The sequence below is a fragment of the Eubalaena glacialis genome, chromosome 3 (assembly GCF_028564815.1).
Source record: "Eubalaena glacialis isolate mEubGla1 chromosome 3, mEubGla1.1.hap2.+ XY, whole genome shotgun sequence".
In the NCBI taxonomy this organism is placed as follows: Eukaryota; Metazoa; Chordata; class Mammalia; order Artiodactyla; family Balaenidae; genus Eubalaena; species Eubalaena glacialis.
This window is the reverse complement of record NC_083718.1, coordinates 92,083,919-92,105,029: the sequence shown is the minus strand read 5'-3', so window position 1 is coordinate 92,105,029 and position 21,111 is coordinate 92,083,919. Positions and strand designations below refer to the sequence as shown.

Genomic DNA, 21,111 nt, shown 5'->3' with positions numbered 1-21,111 from the left:
AGTCCCTCCTGCGGGTGCTGGCTGCAGGCACATCCGACCCCTCACCCCCATCCCGGTGCTTCCCTTAGTCCCAGAAGAGCTTTCCGATGCCCAGAAAGGCCCCTCCGCGCAAGGTTTCTGCCCCGGGTCCGCGGAGATTCGGGGACCCAGTTCCGTGGACGTCCCCGCACCCACTGAGGACCTTGCGTGCCCTCCAAAGCAGGCCGGTCACGCAGGGCGGCGGGAGGGGGGCGCGGGAGCTGCATGGCCGCCGAGTCCCCGCTGCCCAGCCAGCCGGCGCGCCCGGGAGTGGCGCGGCCGCGGCCTCCCGGGACGTGGGCACGCGCGCCCCAGGGCCCGGCGCCCTCCTGCCGGGAGCCGCGACCGGCCGCAGCCGGCGCGGCCCCGGCCTGGGGGTGGGGCTTGGGGCGGGGGCGGAGCCAGGCCCCGGCCGGTGTCAGGTTGCTCCGGTAACGGTGACGTGCCGCGGCGTGGGCGGGGCTAGCACGCAGGTTGCATATTTTAGGAAGAGAGGAGGAGGCACGGGCTTGAGCTGCGGCGGGGTCTGGGGCTCAGAGCAGCGGCGGGAGGAGGCGGACACGTGGCAGCAGCAGCGGTAGCAGCCCCGGCAGCGGCGGCAGAAAAGGCATCGGCCCGAGCCGCCGGCCGTCTACCCTCCTTCCCGCCCCGCGGCAGCCCTAGCTCCCTTCTCTCCGCTCCCCCGGTCGCGCTTTCTCGGCCGGGAGCCGCTCTCTTCTTTTCTCTCTGATTCTCAAGCAACAGGACCCGGCGCGGGGCACAGACCACCGCCAGTATGGGGAAGGGGGTGAGTGTCCGGGGAGCCAGGGGAGGGGCACGGGGAGCCCTGGAGGGGAGGAGGAGGAAGAGGAGGAAGTCAGGAGGGCGACCACAGCCAGCGGGAGGCGGAGGAGGAGGAAGCGGCGGGGCGCGGAATGGGTTGGCAGAGCGGCGAGGCTTAAAAGACGACGCACTTTGGAAATGGAGGAAGCGCAGTAATGAGGGGCGGGCGGGGGAAGGGAGCGCCGGGGGGACGGAGGGCGGCAGCGCCGGGCAGCGCGCAGACCCTGGAGAGGGGCTGCGGGCCCTCGAGTCCGAGCGCGCCCGGGGTCCGGGGCTCCTGGAGGCGGCGCTCGGGAGCCGCGGGCCCGGGAGGAGAAGGGAGGACGGCTGCTGGGCGGCCCCGGCAAGGAGCGGGCCCCCGGCCGCATCCCCAACCCGCTCCTTCCCTCCCTCCCTCCCTCCGCCCGCCCTCACCTCGCGTCTCTTGCCTTCCTTTTTTTCTCCGCCCTTCTTGCCCAGAGGAAAGGCGTGCTCCTCCCCTTCCCCTGGGGCGCTCTGCTCGGCCCCTTCCCGGGCTGCCGTTCCCGCCGCGGCTCCGGCCCGGCGCTGGGGGACTTGCGACGCGGGGGCGGCCTTAGGGTCCCAGGCTCCTTCTGGAGGCGCCGGGCTTAGCCAGTTGCCCGCAGAGGCGGCCGCCCTCCGCTGAAGGAAAAAACTGGCTTCCCCTTACTGTGGAGCCGGTCGGGCAGGCTGGTGCCAGAAAGGGTGTGTCTTTGCCCTAGGATGGCCTTTAAGGTATACTTTTGAGAGCTTTAATGGGCTCCTTTCCATAAACATGGGATGCGCCCGGGGCAGCTGGAGCAACTGGAATGGTTATCTTAATGGTGGGGAGGGTGTGTGTAGATTTTTTGGAGGGATGAGCCACGAAGGAGCACGGGCTGATCCACCAGGGTCTCCGGGTACTATAAACACGAAAAAGGACGGGAAGCCGGGGCAGTACGCGGTAGGAGTGCCGACCTGCGGAAGAGGGGTTCCCGAAGGAACGAGGGGGTCCCCTGGGCAGGAGAGGCGAGCGCTGCGGGGATACCAGAACGACGGCTGGTTCCTGCATTTCTGTAACTTGGAGCTGTGATAACCCGTAGCCACGGCAAGAGACTGGGTGCCAGACCCCAACGGGGCCAAAGTCTAGTCGAGAAAAGTTTATACCAAAGAACAATCAGAAGTATCAGTTGATGGGATAAAATGACCAGGTCATGAGAATACTGGTAGGAGAGAATCCGCTCCATTGTGTCCAGGGCTCGCACAGTGCCTTGGCGGTTAGTAGGTCTTTGAAGGTTCTGAGGGCTCCTCGGTGTGGAGTGAGTGATGGGCGAAGAGGGACGGTGCATTCTTTGGGGACTCTAAATGGATTTTGAAGGAGGTCATTGAAGGAGGTCATTGGTCGAGAAAGTAAGGAGAAGTGGGAACGCACAACTTGCATCTTCTAAAAGCACAAAATGTGGAGGGCCTGGCTCAGGTCAAGTAGCTGAAAAGAGCTGAGTGCCAGCCTCTGTACTTTCAGGATGAAAACTGGGTTAGTGGCCTGTGCTTGTACCACACCATCAAACCCTAAGTCATTCCAGTAAACAAGTTCTTTAAAGCTCATTTCTTTGTCTCTTTCCCCTCAAAAAAAGTTTATTTCTTGAGCCTCACATTACTGACTGGGGGGCTGTAGAGATCGTAGATATGTACCCTGGGCCTAGGAAGGTGAAGTGATTTGCTCAAGGTCAAATGGTTGATTAGTGACACACCAGACGTCCCTGATTCGTGAACAGCCTGTGGTCTCCCAGCCTGAATACTCACTCACTCCTTAACACTGCCTGATACGCAGAACTCTCAAGTTATTTTTCCAATGAAACTGGGGTGTTTGTGAGGCTGGATTAATGGACCAGAGAGATGTTTGAATAACTAAGTTATGTCCATAGATCTATATTTCCCTTTCGTAACCACACACATGCACAGTGGTGGTAAAGAAAGCAACATACCTGGGTCGTGGAGGTTCAACCTAGATGCCTTATGGATTTTTAATAAAATGCCTTGTGGCTGGCAAACACAAAATTGAATTGTAACTGGTTAACACAGGCTGATATGCTGCTTATCTGCTGGGTTGTAGTTAGTATTTTGGGTACTCTGATAAATTAAACAAGGGGGGGTGGTGTGTGGGGGGTGTGTGTGAGTCCCCTGGGATAAAGTTACCCCTTTGTCCCCAGTGACTTACCGTGATAGTCCAAATGTTCAGAAGGATATTTTATGCTCAAATGTTGGGATTTTTCCACATGGGGATTAAAATGTGGGTGGAGTGGTGACTAAAGCCCTGCTGATAATTGGTTAACCAGGAAGCCAGTGCTGGCAGCTAATTTTTAAGGTCATTGTTAATTTCTTCCCCTCCCCTTCCCATTACTGTTGGGAGCCCAGGTTTTGACGATATTTCAGGTGATTTTATTTCTCCTTAAAAATCGATCTCCTAAGCTTTTGGTAAAGAAATGGAAGAACAGCTCCTGCTGAATCATTCCTGGATGAAATAGGATTTTGTCCTTTTTTTCATACTGGGTGTTTTTGCCAGTCACTTGGCTTAAATCCACAGCTAGGCCTACCACCCACAATCCTTTAGCTCACCAAAGGTACGCAAAAAACTTTCTTTTTTCTCAAGTTTACAAAAGATGAGGGGAGGGGAGATGTCACCTGGTCCTTCATTGCAGTTCTCCATTGTTTGAACATTAACTTAGTTACGTAGAAAAGAAACCATAGCTTATGGGTAGTGATTTAAAGAGGAGCCTGGAAAAAGGTGCAGGTGAAGGTTGCACAAGGGATACAGATGTCAGCAGAAATCCTGGTTGTATGGTAGCACTATCAGCTGCCCTTTGGGAGCTCAGCTCGAAAGTGTGACTAAATTCCCTCTGGCTGCTATAAAGCTAGTACTTTAGACTGAAAACATCGCACGGCAGCGTCCTCAGAGTGGAAGGTTGCCCAGGCCTGGTCCGAGCAAGTGGAGTGGTTACGGGAGGAACTGGTGACTAGCCCTAGGGACAGAGAAGAAGGTCGGGGATGCATCACACCGTTTGCCCCCGTCAAGTGTTCAGTGTATGAGTGACGAACACCCCCCCACCCCCCTCGCCTTTCTGTACCCTGCTCTGAGGGTGTATTCTCTTTGGGTAACTTACTGTTTGTTAATTTGTAGTTTTCTCTGCCAGTAAGTTTGTAACACTCTGGTGACTCACCTTTGGGTGGGAGGGTAGGAAAGGGGGAGGTCTGCATCATAAGTCTGAGAAGATTGAGAGTAGGCTAAGCCTGACAACCCCCGTCCCCAAAAGAGGGCGAGGAACTTTTAAAAATCCAGTGAAATGTTTATTCAGGGGAGGAATAAAACTTAAAATATCCAGACCCCTGAAAGTGTTATTCCTAAATTGCACTTAAAAAGTGAATTCAACATTATAAAGCCCAATAGACTGGGTACCCATCCATTCTCCATCCCAGAACCCTTCTAAAGCATTGTTTTCTGATTATTTTAGCAACAAATGAACAGATAAGTGACTTTCTGTTCAGTCAGGCTATGTTCCTTTTTTTTTTTTTTTTTTTTGGCTGCATTGGGTCTTCGTTGCTGCGCGCGGTCTTTCTCTAGTTGCGGCGAGCGAGCGGGGGCTACTCTTCGTGCCGGTGCGCGGGCTTCTCATTGTGGTGGCTTCTCTTGCTGTGGAGCACGGGCTGTAGGCATGCGGGCTTCAGTAGTTGTGGCGCACAGGCTCAGTAGTTGTGGCTCGCGGGCTCTATAGAGCACAGGCTCAGTTGTTGTGGTGCACGGGCTTAGTTGCTCTGTGGCATGTGGGATCTTCCCGGACCAGGGCTTGAACCCGTGTCCCCAGACGGATTCTTAACCACTGCCACCAGCGAAGTCCAGGCTATGTTCTTTCACATAGTATATCCAAACTTAAGAATGAAAGAGGCTTTAAGGAAAATAGTTTTCCTTAAAGTTTTCGAAGGATTTTGTATGGAAAAGTAAGTAAAATTAGTTTCTTTATTTAAAACAGAAAGTTTTTTAAAGCCCTGAAGTGTCAGTTTCTCATCTGGCCCTTAGGTAGAATATTCACCCACGTGAAAGTCACCTGTGTTCCGTTTAGAGAGGGTACAGGGCAAGTGTGAGTGGCAGCTGTTGTTGGGGTTGTAAAGCATTTGGCGTTGAGAGATCTAATCTTTATAAACTATGGGTTTTTGCTGTTCGTCAGTCTTAAGTCTTTTCAAAACTAGAAAACAGTTTTTCTTTCACCTGAAAAAAAAATACTGAAGATTGAAAAGAATGGGAAGTATTGAATACTATGAATTACCTTCCAAAGGGAAGCTGAGTGGAAGTGTCATTGGACACTGCTGGGATGCTATTGAACGGCATCTTCGAGTTCTCATTTACTTTCACTTTCCAAGTAAAAGGCTTTACACTTTTAGAGTCTTGGTCAAAGTCTTGCGAAATAAAATGGGCTTTTCAGCCCTCTGTGAGGGACAGGAGGGTGAACATTTGTGCTATGGTGCCTTCTTCTAGTCGCCCAGGGCGCTCTGCCAGCCAGCAGGCCAGAAGAAGAAACACGAGTGTCAGATCAGATGGGCTCACGGTAATCAGAGTTGCTGCTTTTGGCCAGCAAAACACTGGGCAGAATGTTTCCCCACCCCTGCCAGAGCTGTCCAATTCTGGATTCCGCTGAAATTATACGTGTCCAGTAAGTGATAATGTGAAGGACAGAGAATTTTAAAATCCACTATTTTTTTAAAACTCTCCTTAGTTTATATATTTTTGGAAAAGGAGCCATAACCAAGTCAGGTCTGAACTTTCTCACGTTGCTGTGAATCGAATATGTGTGAGAGGAAGTGTATTCTTTGGCTGTAGTCATAGAGAGACTGTTCTTTGTATATGAGTCACCTCCTTAGTTGTGCTTAAATCTGTCGTCAGGAATCCACAAGCAGTTCTTCACATTTATTTGACTAATGTTTCAGATAGCAGATTCTGTCAGTGAGAATAGAAGCACCCCACTCTACCCCCCCCAACCCACCCTGCAGTTTTTCTCTCTGGTTTCATTTGGATCCTGAGCCAAGGGAATTTTGGCCACTGGACCCCATTCCTTAGTTCCTTTGTGACTTTACAATGGATTATATCTGAACATTAATTATCTCTGTACCTGGTTTTATTCAAACCCTGTTCAGTAACAGCTGTTAGATGTTTTTGGTTGGTGATCTGAAAAGTTGATCCTTGATGGGTTGTGTTTTTGTCTTTGGGACCTGTATTGTTTGGGGGCCTGATAATCAGTGTGTTAAGGTTTTGTGGGTTATTGGGACTTGGTGCTTGGTTTATCTTTCCAGTTTGTCATCATGGTGAGGGCAGGGCCTCACGCACTTTGGGGTGTTATCTTCTTGTGTTTTTCCTTTATCCTCCACATGATGCTTCCATGGTGCCATATTGGTTTTATTGGTTTCAACTCAGGTGGCATTTCTCTAGGGCCTGTCACTGCCTTTGTCCTCTTCAGCCCTGCAGCTGTTTTACTTCCCACCCTAGGCTTCAAGGTACCAATTGAGGAGTGATCTGGACTTACTGGAAATTGATTCAGTCCCCTTTTAATGCTTGTGCTGGTTATTAAGCCAGGGTCTCTCAAACCAACAACTTCTTTTGAGTAGCACTAGCTAAAGAGTGGTCTGACAAAATGAAAAAAGGCATGAGGAGGGCAGCAAATGGGGGGAAACAGGCAGAACATTTTAACTTTTCATAACCCAGGTACCTAATGTAGAGGTAGAAAACCCCATTGAAAAGACAAGTTTTTTTATTTTAGATAACTGAAAAAGCACATTTTTAAAGAGGTCGTACATCTAAAGTATAGTGATTATTTAGATGTTTTAGAATCGTTTTGAATGGTCACGGATGTATACTGACTATCGCAGGTAGGGTGGGCTGGCAGGCCCGTTGAAATTTCACATGCAGGCAGATTGGGGAGGAAGGTTAAGCCTTGTTCATTTTGGGCTGAGGGAACCCTCTGGCTAGAGCTGGAGCTGTTTTCTTTGCCCCCTGCTGGCTGATGGGCTGCAGCCCAAGTTTGGAGGGACTGAGCTGGGCTCACAAAGAGACCCACTGCTTTGGCTTGGCTACTTGATATTCCCCAGCTCGCGGCAGGTTTAGGTGAGTGAGAGAAGGACTGTGAAGGCCAGGTGTCTGTCCCTCGGGTCACATCCTCTTCCTTCTCTGCCCTAAAAGCTGCTCTGGGCTGCAGAGCCCTGCAGTGTCACGGCAGTGCCGTCCTCTTTCAGCCCCAGCCGTCTCCAGCCTCAGCTCCCTGGCTGGAAAATCCCTTGTACATAAACTAAACTACTTAATCATTTAGGAGCCATCGGAGGTGTGATGAACTGGGATTGGTCATGTCTTATATCTTTATGAGTTTCAATTGACGATGAAATAAAAAAGGCCCCAAACGAGGTGTGTTTTTTTTTTTTTAATTCATAAGGACTTTTCATAGTAAGTGACGAGTGGCAGTGATTTACATGTTCATTAAAACCAAGTTATAATAACCTTTGTGTAGTGCTTTGCAGAGTACCTTCACATACACATTTGTATTTGATAATGATTAATAATATATCATCCCAGGGAGACTGGAAAGCCTACCCGTGCCCCCCTTTTTACATAAAGGAAAGATGTAGCCCAGACTAGGCAGTGCCTCTAGGCAACCAGTGAGGATCGGAGACCATCCCTCCAACTTCCTGCTAAGGTGGAATTTGCCAAATTGGGTTCAGAGGTATCCTTTCTACAACCCTCTTGGCCAGCTTTGAAATGCACTGCATTGGGGGCAGTTACTTTTACCCTCCTTCTGGCCCCTCTTGATAGTCCACAGCTTTGTCAGTTTTGGAAACAGTGCTGTTTTTAGGTGTTTTGTTTTTGGATTTGATGGCAGCCCCTTGATTCTTCTGACTATCAGAATGCCTCTCTAGAGTCTTTAGTAGTTAACACCAAGTGTTATTCCCATTTTAGGCAATGAGGAAACTGAGGCTGACTGTTCAGGGTCGTCTAGCTGGCACATGGCAGAGCTAGAATGACTTGGGAGTGACTTAAAAGTACCATCCATAGTCTTGTCCAAAGGGTGTGGACATCTCTGCTTCCAAGTACCCTCCAGACGTTATCAGCAGCAGTTTCTGAAGTCTGAAGACCTCTGACCTCTCGGCTGGCCACAGGGCATTGTGCTGATGTGGTGGGAACTGTGGCCAGACATCACTGCACAGTTGAGAAAGCCTCTAAGGCCTGATGGGGGCCAGTTGAGATGGGTCCAGAGGCCTCGGGGCAGCTTCAGCTTATGCAGACGTCAAGTGACTCACCTCTAGGATGGAAGCTTGTCTCCTAAACTCATTGCACCTTCTTTGTGTGCCTTTGGAAAAATTTTTGGGATGTTTCTCTGCACCTGTCATATCCGCTTCCCACTCCACCCCCTTTAAATTGTTAATTGCTGAAGAAGAGGAAGGAGCATCTCCAGCCCTAGCAGGCCTTGCTCATTGTAAGGGTTTGGTCTATGTTTTTAAAAAAGTGAACGTTGGGGCCTCAACCCTGGGGGCTGAGGGTGGGCACCTTCCCGACGACGCTGCACACCAGCCCCACTCTGTGCGTAAATTCACAGACAAACGTGAATGGATGACAACAGAAAATCGTGTTAGAATAGTGGGAATCAGCAATTTTGCACAGGAAGCTTTGGGAGATGTTTACTGACTGTAGTCTCCCTGAAGTTGGGACAGAATTGAACAAATGAGGAGTTTGGTGCTTTGGAAAGTTAAAAAGCTGCTAGTGAACTCTATTCTCCTCTATCAGGAGAAGTCACTGAAATGAATGAAGCTTTTGCAGAAAATCCAGGGCTTGTCAACAGATCTTGTTATGAAGATGGTTGGCTGATCAAGATGACACTCAGTAACCCTTCAGAACTAGATGAACTCATGAGTGAAGAAGCATCTGAGAAATGCATAACATCCATTGAGGAGTGAAAATGGAACCCCTAAATAAACTAGTTTGAAACAACTTAAAAAAATAAATAATAAACAAGCACACCTTGCTCCAGGTTTCAACCTTGGTTCCTCCTGTCAAGAATTTTCTCACCCCATCTCCTGAGCACCCTTTCCCTCTACCCAGATCAACTGGTGGCAAAACTCATAGTGAACCGGGAAGCACAGGGCGAAGTAATGACACTCTTTATTTTAGGCTGTGTCACACTGGGCAAGCCCCTGCCCTTGTTGTGACCTCCCACTTCCTAAATTAGAATGGGAAAAACGAATGTTCACAAGTGGCCCTTTTGGGGGGGTGGTATGACAGTGGCCTTGAGCCTCCATCGTACCCTTCCTCAGAGACGGCACAGCGGTGCCCAAGGGTGCTGTCGCAGGGAGCCCGGTCACTGCCCGTCTTCCGTGGAGGAAGGAGAACTGACCTGCATTTCCTAATGGAAACAGTGGGAATTGTGTGCCCAGTGCCCAGAGGAGTGGGCAGGTCATCGCAGTAGATGCGGGAGACCATATTATCATTCCCCTTTTCATGACCTTTGTTTTTCCCAAATGCTTTTAAAAGAAATAATAAAGAAAATGCTGTCTACCCAATTTTAGGTAGTTTCCTGTCCTACCCTGCACCACCGCACCCCACCCCAAAAACCACACAGATTTTTTTTCTGCTTTGAAACTAGTAATTGAGATTGGTAGGGACTTGAATAATACTTGGTTCCCATCAAGATAAGCTAGTATTATTGTTTTACTTGTAGGGAAACACTGAATTGCATAAGCTGCCTGGTCTTCTGGACATTGCCTAGTGAAACAAAATCTTGAAGGAGAAGAAATATCACTTGTTAGCACTTCCCCTGTCTCTTTCACAGATGTCCTGTTTTAAACCACCACCCCTTTTATGCTGTGAAGGGATGAAGAATGGGGAGGGTTATTAGGGAATCTTGATTTCCAGCTACCTTAACCATTGGTAACTGAGAAGCTTCAGGCAGGAGATCTGTTTTGTAAATGGGGATAAAACTGTGGAACATGTCCAAGGTCTAGCCTGCTCCAATAATTCTCTCCCCCTCTTTTGGAGTGGAAAATATTGAAAGTCGGAGAATAATCAAAGCCTACAGATGGTGAGGCAGAGGGCTTTTAACTCTGATTTTCATATATTGAAATTAAATATGTTTTAATGATACTCAACTTGCTTAACGAGAATTTGTGAACTGGATTTAAAAAATCAATACAAACGCTCCATGTGAGTCTTTTAGAGATCCCTAGTCAATGTCTTTAACATGAGTTTTCAGTGTTGTGCTTCCTTATTGAATATATGAAGGAAGTCCCACTTTAGTTCCTCTCTGGTGGGAGCCCCGTCCTTTGTTTTGTTTGTCTGTTTGCTTCCAGTGTGTGTGATGATGTTGCATTTTAAGTCTGGCCCCAGGGCTCTCCCAGAGAGCCTCTCACCAACGTGGTTGCTCCATAGTGGAGAGAATGTGGAGAATGTTGACTATCTTTAGACTTGCTCCATTTGTAGCAGATAAGATACAGAAACTAAAGAACACTCTGAAAAAGTTAATGGGCAGGGAACACTGTAAATGTGACCACACAAGTTGAGCAATGTGAATACTGTACATGTCTCTATGTTTTGGCAACACTAACTAACCTGGGGCCAGGATCTCTTTAGAGTCTTAAGAGGGGATTTTCAAATTCAAGTGAATATTGTATTTATTTGCAACCATATCAGCTATGACTGAAAGACACCTATATGCTTTGATTTTTTAAATTTATTTTATATTCAGCACAGTACAATTTTTTTTTAATTTAATTAATTAATTAATTAATTAATGGCTGTGTTGGGTCTTCGTTTCTGTGCGAGGGCTTTCTCCAGTTGCGGCAAGCGGGGGCCACTCTTCATCGCGGTGCGCGGGCCTCTCACTATCGCGGCCTCTCTTGTAGCAGAGCACAGGCTCCAGGCGCGCAGGCTCAGTAATTGTGGCTCACGGGCCTAGTTGCTTCGCGGCATGTGGGATCTTCCCAGACCAGGGCTCGAACCCGTGTCCCCTGCATTGGCAGGCAGATTCTCAACCACTGCGCCACCAGGGAAGCCCAGCACAGTACAATTTTAATCTAGACAGTGTTTCTACTTGTTGCTTTAGTAGCTGGTGGGGTACTCCTGAAAATCAGAAGTGATTAAGGGAGAGCCACAAATGAATACAAATAGCACCACATAGCCTCCACTGTGAGAAAATTGCTAATATAATTGCCTTTCTTTGCCCTTCTTAGGTGATAGTGGCAGTGTGTGGGCTGGGGGCCTCTGGAGTGAGGGGCGTCTTCTCTCCAGGGACCACTACCCTTGGGAGCACCAAGTTCAGGCTCTGTGTAGCTGCGCTCAGGCATTTTCAGCAGGAGGTGGGGGAGTGGAACAATCTAAATTTAAACTGTGGAATCAACGTTTTCTCTAAAAATTGTTCCAGTTTTCAAGAGGCGTAGGTGGGTCCTGCGGTATGTGTGATAATGCACATGCTTTTCCTACATCCTGCTTATGTCAAAACATTTCCAGGGACTTTCATTTGGGGGCTTTATTCTCAGGCTGCAGATTGGGGTGGGGACTCCCTTTTTTGTCTTTAACTTGAGGAATTTGAAGGATCCTTGGGCTGACTTTTTTTTAATAAGATGAAAAGGTCAGTGCTCTTAAGGCAAACCCTAAAGATATTTAAAGTTGATACATAGTGACTTCTTTGCAAAGATAAGAATTTAAACATCATAGTAAAAGTCATTCGCATTTAGGTGTATATATCATTTAATCCTCTCAAACCTCTAAGGAGGTAGGCGCCATTATCTCCATTCTAGGGAAGAGAACTGAAGAATTTCAGAATTAGTGACTTGCCCAAGGACACACAGCTATTAAGTGGTGGAGCCCAGGGTATGAACCTGTCTGATTCAGAATCCAAGTGCATAAGTACTATGCTGTACTCTAAGTTAGTGATGTGAAGATAGTTTCATTCTTTCAGTGGGGAAGATGGAGGGCCATGGCATGGAAATGTTGACAACACAACCCTCTCCCCCCATTTACCCCAAATGGAAGCAACGGGCGGGGCCATTCTGAGGCCTGACAGGACTTTCCCATTGGTCTTAATGCCCTAGGGTGCAGATGGCCTGACCTGAGCTAATGATGGCAGTATTAATCCTAGACTGCTGTTGAGTATGCAGCATTAGAACATATATTTCCATGGATATTAGCCCAGTGGCTGTTCAAAATGATGGCTCTCCTAAAACTGCTGAAAATCCTTTCTCCACAATCTTGAGTTTCGAAATGCTGTTCCGAATTCACAACCGCACGTTTCCCACATTCCTCTATAGGTTGGACGTGATAAATATGAACCCGCAGCTGTTTCAGAGCATGGCGACAAAAAGAAGGCCAAGAAAGAGAGGGATATGGACGAGCTGAAGAAAGAAGTTTCTATGGTAAGTACTAGGAGGAAGGTTGCTCTTTGTTCGTCTTAAAAATTAATTGTATCCTACATCCTTTGAGTGTATGGTACCCCTCCCCCCAGTCAGAGACTTGCTTCGTTTTCAAAGTAAAGAGATTATAGCAGTCGTACAGATTTTACTGAATTGTAGAGGTTGCTATGGAAAAATTTCATTATAAAAGCCGTTAGAGGGTTGGACAAGTTACTCAACACTCTGGCATAACCAAAGGTCCACAGAGGAACTGTGGTTGATAATTATCGTGGGCCTTTGCTTTTGTGTTTCTGCATCCTACTGAACACGGGGAACTTCCAACCTCTGCAGGCTGCGGAGGCGTCCACAGATGCAACCTGTCTATAATCTGCCTGGTCATCAGAGAAGGTAGATGAGGTCTAGTAGGTCTCTAAGACTGTCGGGTTTCTCTGATGATAGGTGGCAGGCAGTCGGGCTCCCGTCACACAGCTTGGGCCATTCTCCAGTGAAGACCATTCAGTAGCTAGCTGTGTGGTTGCCAAGCCATTGGGCGATGGTGAAAGTATACTAACTTGTGCACTGAAGAAAAACTTGTCTTCTGAGCCTAATGATAGTGAGGAGTGGTGATATTGATGCTTTTTTAAATCTTTTTTTTTGTAATGGTACAGTGTTTAATTCTTTTCCTTCTGTCTTCCCTTAGGATGACCATAAACTTAGCCTTGATGAGCTTCATCGCAAATACGGAACGGACTTGAGCCGAGTATGTTCTAATTTGTTGTATAGAATCCTGATTTCCCCTATCCCGTTTTCCCCAGTATCACAAGCCTAACCTTAGGGACTCAAGGAGAACAATGACAGCCACCATCTGAGTGTCTGCTACATGACGTGCACAAAGCTTGGGCCCTTTTTTTTTTTTTGTAAAGATTTTTCATGTGGACCAATTTTTTTCTTTTTTAAGTCTTAATTGAATTTGTTACAACATTGCTTCTGTTTTACGTTTTGGTTTTTTGGCCGCAAGGCATGTAGGATCTTAGCTCTCCGACCAGAGCTCAAACCCATATCCCCTGCATTGGAAGGCCAAGTCTTAACCACTGGACCACCAGGGAAGTCCCAGAGCCTGGGCTCTTGTATGCTGTTTTACTATTTTGTTTCCCTTGAAACGTTTTGGAAGTACACGTTATTTTCCCCATCTTGTAGCAGGTGACAGCCCATAGGTGGGAGTCCCAGGATTTGAAACTGAAAAGCTCCAAAGCCATGCTCATCCCCTGACCTTGTGATTACAAATCTTCCCTTTATTCTTCTACATTTGTTAAATTGAGTTGATTATTTCAACTAGTTGAATCTTGAACGATTCAGATTTTTGCACTTTTATCAGCTAGCTCATTGCTGTATGTCAGAGCCTTTGGTTTATTCTATCATTTATTTGAAACTTGTTTTTTAAACAGCTCAAAGAAACCTTTAAATAAAGTATGTATTGTGTATCCTTGTTATCGAGGGGATTTTGATATTAACTGTGCCACAAACAATATAAAAGTAAACAGGCGCAGGGGTGGAGTTTGTTATTTTCTAGACAGTCACTAAAAAGTCTCAGGAATGACTAGAGTGCCAGCTAATATGTAGCTATTGTTTCAATAAATTATCAAGAAGTTCTGAGAAGTCTGGGGGCCTTAAGCTCTGAGAGGAGGCCTGACTCTTAAGACCCAGCAGGCAGTTCCTCTCTGAGCACATCACATGGGTTATCTCACTGAAGTTTTCATTAGATTCCTATGAAGTATGTTCTTTTGGACCCTAAGTTACTTATTCAAATGCTGTGGGTCTGTTTTCTTACTTGTAAAACGGGTTGTGGTGAGAATTAAACAATTAATTGGTAGCACTGGATTGATTCAGTGCTCAACAAGTAGAGACAGCTCAGATGGCTGGTGGTGGTGGTGGTGATTCTGTCCAGGGATCACATCACGAACTTGAGGCAGAGGAGGGTCCTAAATAAGTCCTTGTTTTCCTTGAACCATTTGATGTTCTTTATCCCTTTCCCTATACTCCCTAGTTAACTGCAATATTAAAAATAACATGAAAACAAAATATATATACACATTTCAGGCAAAAATGTGTTTTCTGTCTTTTTTATGAGTTGGTATTCTATGATGAAAGTAATCACATTTTCCCCTCATGGCGGGAGCCTCGTGTCTCTTGTCTGTTGTCATTGCATCTTGGTTTTAAGGCCCATTAGAAAACAGCAGGGCCCCAGTACAGTGGATGCTTCTTCCAGTGAATACTTTTCAACTGACAGGTGTCCAGGGGGTTAGCTCAAATATGCACATGTGTGAACCCTTCCCTGCCAGACAAGTATTTTAATTGCCATCCAGAGAATAAAGTTCTATACTGAAGCTTGGCAAGTTAACCCAATAACAGGTTGGATTCTGACAGAGATTTTTTTTTTCCTCCTTTGATATTTATAGAGTGATTTTTTTTTTTCCTTCCCCTTCCCTGACAGATTCAATACATAGGAAACTCTTAAGCTCTTAATTTGCAAAACTGAATCGATTAGTTAAGATTGATATCTTTTTGGTAAAAATGCAGTTTGACATGAATCCCTTATCTAAAACTTGGAAGAGACATGAATCCCTTATCTAAAACTCGGAAGAGACCGGAGCAGATTCCAGTCTGTCCGTGGATCAATTTTAAAAGAATTTTAGTTTGGGTGTTGTAGGTTCCTCAGGAAACTTGGGCTGTTGTTTGCCTGAACCATTGCGGACGGACGTGGGCGGGGGTTAGGCGGGGAATCATCAGAATTTTCCAGCTTCTACATTGCCCTGGGACATTTAGTTTTCTCCCCAACTCTTTTATTGCAGCTTCCCAGCTGTCCAGTGGCTGTATTAGCTTGTAAGTCCTGAAGCAGTTTGTCTTATTTATGTTGCTCTGTTTCTCAGGGCTTAACAACTGCCCGAGCTGCTGAGATCCTGGCTCGAGACGGTCCCAATGCCCTCACTCCCCCTCCCACGACCCCCGAATGGGTCAAGTTCTGTCGGCAGCTGTTCGGGGGGTTCTCAATGTTACTGTGGATTGGAGCAATTCTTTGTTTCTTGGCCTATGGCATCCAAGCTGCTACAGAAGAGGAACCTCAAAATGATAATGTGAGTGCCATAGTTTCTAATTTGAGTTATTAGGTATGCATAAAGTATCCTCTGTCTTTGCCATCTACTTATTTTCAGTTACCACTGGTTACTTGATGGTTTTAAACACTGGGAAAAAGTAGCATCAGCAACGATTGCCTTCAAGGCCCATCCGTTCTTCCTTCTTCGTTTCAAGTTCTCTCTCCCATCTCCTGCCCTGTGTGTAGATGTTCTTCCAAGCTGGGCATCCGCCCTGCATGTTGTTGCTGTGAACAAGCAGCTCTGCTCAGGCCCTGGCTCAGGTCTTGCTGCCACTGAGTGGCAGAGCACAGCTTTTAATATTGGAACATTACACAACGTCCAGAAATGTTTGGTAGCCATTCTTCAGAAGTCACAAGTTGTTTTGAAAATACCTTTCTTTAATAAAGCAGGAGAAACTGATTCATGTAGAATATTTCCCAAAGTGTGTCAAGCTAGTGACCAAGCGTCAGTGTGACTCCATTTCTGACACTCTTGTACACCGTCTCTCGGAAGATAAATATGAAGACACGAGTTCTGTATTTCTGAGGCCTTGATCTCTGTTAAAAGTCTGGTTTTTATTCAGTCGAAAGTTAACTGAATGTTCCCAATTCTTTACTAAGAGCCATGCATCCTGACTTGTTTGTTCTGTCCCAGCTGTATCTTGGTGTGGTGCTGTCCGCCGTCGTCATCATAACTGGGTGTTTCTCCTACTATCAAGAAGCTAAAAGCTCAAAGATCATGGAGTCCTTCAAAAACATGGTTCCTCAGGTACCTGCCGCTTTGTCCTTCCCCATCAGGTGACTTGACAGCCCCAAGAATGTGAGCTGGTGTGAAGCTAAGGTTTTCCAAATATTCAGTGGCTCCATCAAAGAGAGGGGGGGATGCCTTCTCCCCACGCCCAAAACCAGATCTGTTTTTCTTATACCCCCAAAAAGTGAGTGTCTTCCCTCTGGACGTACACAGCACGATGGCAACATGCGGACTGCCTCTTAGATAACTTGAGCAAGCTTTTGTTAACTTGTATAAGTAAACAGATTAATATCTTTGCTATACATTCAGATAATTAGGATTACAGATCATTCGGTAATTTTGACACTACCTTCTTGCTGGTATTCGTTTTTATCTGATGGAATGGTGTAAACTGTATTCTCCTTCCAAAGCAAGCCCTCGTGATTCGAAATGGTGAAAAAATGAGCATAAATGCAGAAGAAGTTGTCGTTGGGGATCTGGTGGAAGTGAAAGGAGGGGATCGAATCCCTGCTGATCTCAGAATCATCTCTGCGAACGGCTGCAAGGTAGGTTTAAACAGAGTCTCCGTAGTTCCGGACAGAGTGAGTTGAGTGGTCCAGTAGCCCGGGATGAGGCTTGTGCTGCTCACGTGGCGCGTCTTACTTTTCTCACGGGCAGGTGGATAACTCCTCACTCACTGGAGAATCAGAACCGCAGACCAGGTCTCCGGATTTCACCAATGAAAACCCCCTGGAGACACGGAACATTGCCTTTTTTTCAACCAACTGCGTTGAAGGTAGCCCGTCTTGAAGCACTCTTCAGCACGGCATGGCATTTATCTTGGGCATTAACAACCACCACCAAAAAGACCCACGGCCACAATTTCTCTTTTTGTCTTACTGGCCCCATTTCTGACCACTTCAGTTAGGCACAGGGCAGAAGCAATTGACTTGCTGGCAGGAAGACCCAGGAAGCCTTGGGGCTGTTTTTTCCCTCTTCCCTCCACCTCTTGCGTGCCTCTTCTGTTGGCAGTGCTAAGCTAGCATGCGGTTTGGAGCTGCTGTCCTGCTAATGGAGAGAAATCCCTGTGCCAAAGTCCCTATAGTTTAAAACAGACAGTGTATACCACCAAGGAACTGGCCCTTAAATACATGTGTGTTTCTGTCTCTTTGTTTTAAACGCTGCCAGGTAATTGTGGAGATTCTGTGGCTTCATTGGTAAAATTTAGTACAATTCCCCCTCCTCCTCCTTTTAAGGTACTGCACGTGGCATTGTCGTGTACACGGGGGATCGCACCGTGATGGGCAGAATCGCCACGCTCGCTTCTGGGCTGGAAGGGGGCCAGACTCCCATCGCTGCGGAAATTGAACATTTTATCCACATCATCACGGGTGTGGCCGTGTTCCTGGGCATGTCGTTCTTCATCCTTTCTCTGATCCTTGAGTACACCTGGCTTGAGGCCGTCATCTTCCTCATCGGCATCATTGTAGCCAACGTGCCAGAAGGTTTGCTGGCCACCGTCACGGTAAGAGGCTTGGGGAAGGCGATGCTCGCTCACTCTGACGGCCTGCCTGATTGTGAGACTCATCCGCTACCCTTTCCTCAGGGACTGCGGGGGCTGCCAACTTAGGTTTTTTTTGCATGTGTTTGTGTGTGGGTTTTCTTCAGAGCCACCTGGTAGGGTTAGACAGTGAAAAGACCTCAGCATGTTTTTATACGGAAGATAGTAACCCAGAAGCATACTTTTTTTTTCCTTGAATTTTATCACATGATCCAGAACAGTGTAGCACAGAAAGGAGAAGAACTTGGGGGTAAGTAGGGAAAACAGACTATGGTAAATCCTGGCTATTTTCACTTTTCTTAATAGTCTGCTTTTTGGAGGGGGGTGGGGGAAGCCCCATATACACGTTACCATTATTATTTCCTCCAACTTCAGAGGAAGCTTGGAGAGATTTAGTTTTAGACAAATTTCTCCCATGTTAGGGGGTAGCCTATTTCACTAACGAGAGTTAGTATGGAATGGCCGCCTGGTTGAGTTTGAAGTAATCCGGCTCCAACGCTTTAGGTGTGCCTGACCCTGACCGCCAAGCGCATGGCCAGGAAGAACTGCTTAGTGAAGAACCTGGAGGCTGTGGAGACCTTGGGGTCCACGTCCACCATCTGCTCAGACAAAACCGGAACTCTGACCCAGAACCGGATGACGGTGGCCCACATGTGGTTCGACAATCAAATCCACGAGGCCGACACAACGGAGAATCAGAGTGGTAAGACCAGGGCCCGGCCCACACCTGAGCCTCACCTGCTTGCTTGCTTTTTATCATTTGGTAAAGAGTCAGGGTTTTAGATGGTTTGGGTTTTTTGTCTTCTGGGGTTTTGTTTGCATGCCAGTACAAACATGGTTGGAAAATGCCTAAAACCTGACTAGTTTCGTTCATTGGGAAATGAGACGTGTCACCTCACATTTCTGTGGGCCCTTAGTACAAAGCTAGCGCATTATTTTCCTCTCTTTTTGCTTCCACCAGGTGTCTCATTCGACAAGACCTCGGCCACCTGGCTCGCTCTGTCCAGAATTGCAGGGCTTTGTAACAGGGCCGTGTTTCAGGCTAACCAGGAGAACCTGCCTATCCTGAAGGTAGGCTCAGCAGTTCTGTTAAGGTTGCCTTCGAGGTGTGCAGATGCCACCCAAAAACCACCACCTGAGGGTTCTCTTTAAATAGCACGTGACTTTTGGGGGCTGTAGAGTAACTGGGACACTTGGAATGGTCCATGGGATGCTTTGCTATGTGTAACTTGAGTTGTGTTGCCTGTAGACCCCAAACTACTTTCAGTAACCTGCGGTCAATATAGGTCAGTAAAGGGGGAATATACAGTAAAAACTGACCAAAGAGGAGTTGGGGGAGGTGGGAGGCAATCTTTACTGGTGAAAAACCTAATTAGTAAAATCCAGCTTTACTACTCTTGAGTTTATGTGGTGATCACCTAACCTAGCAGACAGTGAGGGCTACTTTTGTGACTTAATAATTTGCCTATTAGGCAAATTTGCAAATTAGGCAAATTAATAGGCATTTGCCTATTAGGATACAGCAGATTCCAGTCAATCCCTTAAGCCATTTATTTTCTTAAAATAGCTCAGCTATTTCTCTTATCTTATTTGTTCTTAGTTGGCTACTAATGATGCAGAAATAAGCCAAGCGTAGCCTCGTGGAATTCGCATGAAATTTGAAATGACTGAGAGATTTTTCTGTGTGGCCCAGTAAAGACTTGGTCCCAGAAAGGTCACGAGCTGCACAAGGTCCTTGCGTACAAGAGGAGCTGCACGGGGCCCTCTGGGCGGCTCCCTCTCCCCGAAGCTGCCTGTGGTGGTTCTGGGTAGAAACTGGGTTGTCGAAGAGAATGTGGCTCCGATGGAACTGAGATGGCTTCTGTTGTGAAGATAGGATTCCTTTATTCTTTAAAGGAGATTCTCTTGGCATTGAATTGATGTTGTTTTGAGGAAGATGTTGTTGATCTTGGGATAAAACTTGAGATGCCAGCTTCATCGCTTTTCTTCCCTCAAAGTGGAAATTTTCTAGGCTTTGAGCACAGGGACCCATAAGTATCCAGTCTTTGCTCATTTCAAAGCTCCAGAAAGGTAGCATGAGAAGTTATTTCAGGGGGTTGGGGCCATGTTATATTAATGGCATTATCAAAAAAAAAAAAAAAAAAAAAAAAGGCATGCAGCCCTATTCTGCTTTAGTAACTGGCCTTTATTAAACTGATCCCACTTATTTCATGCTTCTTACCAAACCTGGCCACATTTCTTATTAAACAGGGCTACTGTATTTGTTAAGTGAGCATTAACTTGCTATCTGCACATGCGGCCTGGCATGCCAAAGTTCTAAAATGTTTATCTGTGTAAAAGTTGGCTGTAGCCGAAAATGTTTTTAGTATGTCAAAATATAAGTGATACAGTGTATCACACAAAGTATATGTTACCGAAAATGTATGCATTAACTAAAATGGTGGCTGATTACATTACCGTTGGAGCTAATAATAGCTTTCAATTCGCATCATTCAGGCCCAGACAGTCCTGCACAATTGAATTAGTTTAGAATGTAAAGTCCTGTTTTGCCCTTGACACAGACAGCTTGCCCTCCGTCCTGAGAACCCAAGGCGTTTTCTTTTTTAAATTGCAGGGCAGTGAAGGGGACCGTAAATATTTACATTCTCATTCTGTATTTTCAGATTCATAACTAGAAATAGGTGGTTGGGAATGGTTGGCTTTGAGACTTCTCAGCAGGCCCAGGGAAGGTAAAAAAGGCCGGAGTAGGTTGGAAGAGTGTCTTGTGCTTCTCCCAAGCGTAGGTGACGCCTTCTCGTGCCGGTTTGTGGGGGGAGGGGGGCCTCTGGGTGGGGCGGGAGGCTGGCAAGGAGGAGGTTGGAATTTAGGGGCTGTGACGCCGTGGTCACTCGCCACAACTGTGCTCCTCCTCGCCCAGCTCCCCTCTCCTCCTGACGGGTGGGAAGACATTCTGAGTCTTCTCTGGCTTTCAGCGATGCCTGGGTAGAGCGCTTTCAGGGTGACTAACAGAGGCGTCTCTGTTCGCAGCGGGCCGTTGCAGGCGATGCGTCCGAGTCCGCGCTCCTGAAGTGCATTGAGGTGTGCTGCGGTTCTGTGAAGGAGATGAGAGAGAGATACACCAAGATCGTCGAGATACCCTTCAACTCCACCAACAAGTACCAGGTCTGAGGGTCTGGGGACCTTGTGGGGGGGGCCCGAGGGGACAGAAGAGAAGGACATACGCTGGAAAAAGATCCATCTTCCCTTTTGGAATTTTCCACGCTGAAATGCTTTCTAAAAACGAATGAGTCACACTCTTTATGAATGCTTTAACTTTCCATCTTACCCTGACTCCGTATCGAAAATCCGAATTTATCTGAGTATTAGTAGGATAAATGAAGCCTCTTCTAATATGTTGTCCGGGCCCTTTTGAATTCTCATTTGTCGGTTGGAGTGGGTGTGGGTGTTTGGAGAGGGGGC

General features: G+C 47.1%; 1 protein-coding gene across 1 annotated transcript in view; it reads left to right on the top strand.

Annotated features, from left to right (window-relative positions):
* Positions 1-517: 517 nt before the first annotated feature.
* ATP1A1 (ATPase Na+/K+ transporting subunit alpha 1) overlaps positions 518-21,111 on the top strand; it is a 32,579-nt gene continuing 11,985 nt past the window's right edge. The window contains exons 1-11 of the mRNA XM_061183636.1: positions 518-805; positions 12,151-12,255; positions 12,932-12,991; positions 15,159-15,362; positions 16,017-16,130; positions 16,523-16,657; positions 16,770-16,887; positions 17,348-17,616; positions 18,157-18,355; positions 18,614-18,723; positions 20,680-20,814. Of these exons, the coding sequence (XP_061039619.1) occupies positions 794-805; positions 12,151-12,255; positions 12,932-12,991; positions 15,159-15,362; positions 16,017-16,130; positions 16,523-16,657; positions 16,770-16,887; positions 17,348-17,616; positions 18,157-18,355; positions 18,614-18,723; positions 20,680-20,814 (1,461 nt within the window). The 5' untranslated portion in view covers positions 518-793. The remainder of the gene's footprint in view (positions 806-12,150; positions 12,256-12,931; positions 12,992-15,158; positions 15,363-16,016; positions 16,131-16,522; positions 16,658-16,769; positions 16,888-17,347; positions 17,617-18,156; positions 18,356-18,613; positions 18,724-20,679; positions 20,815-21,111) is intronic.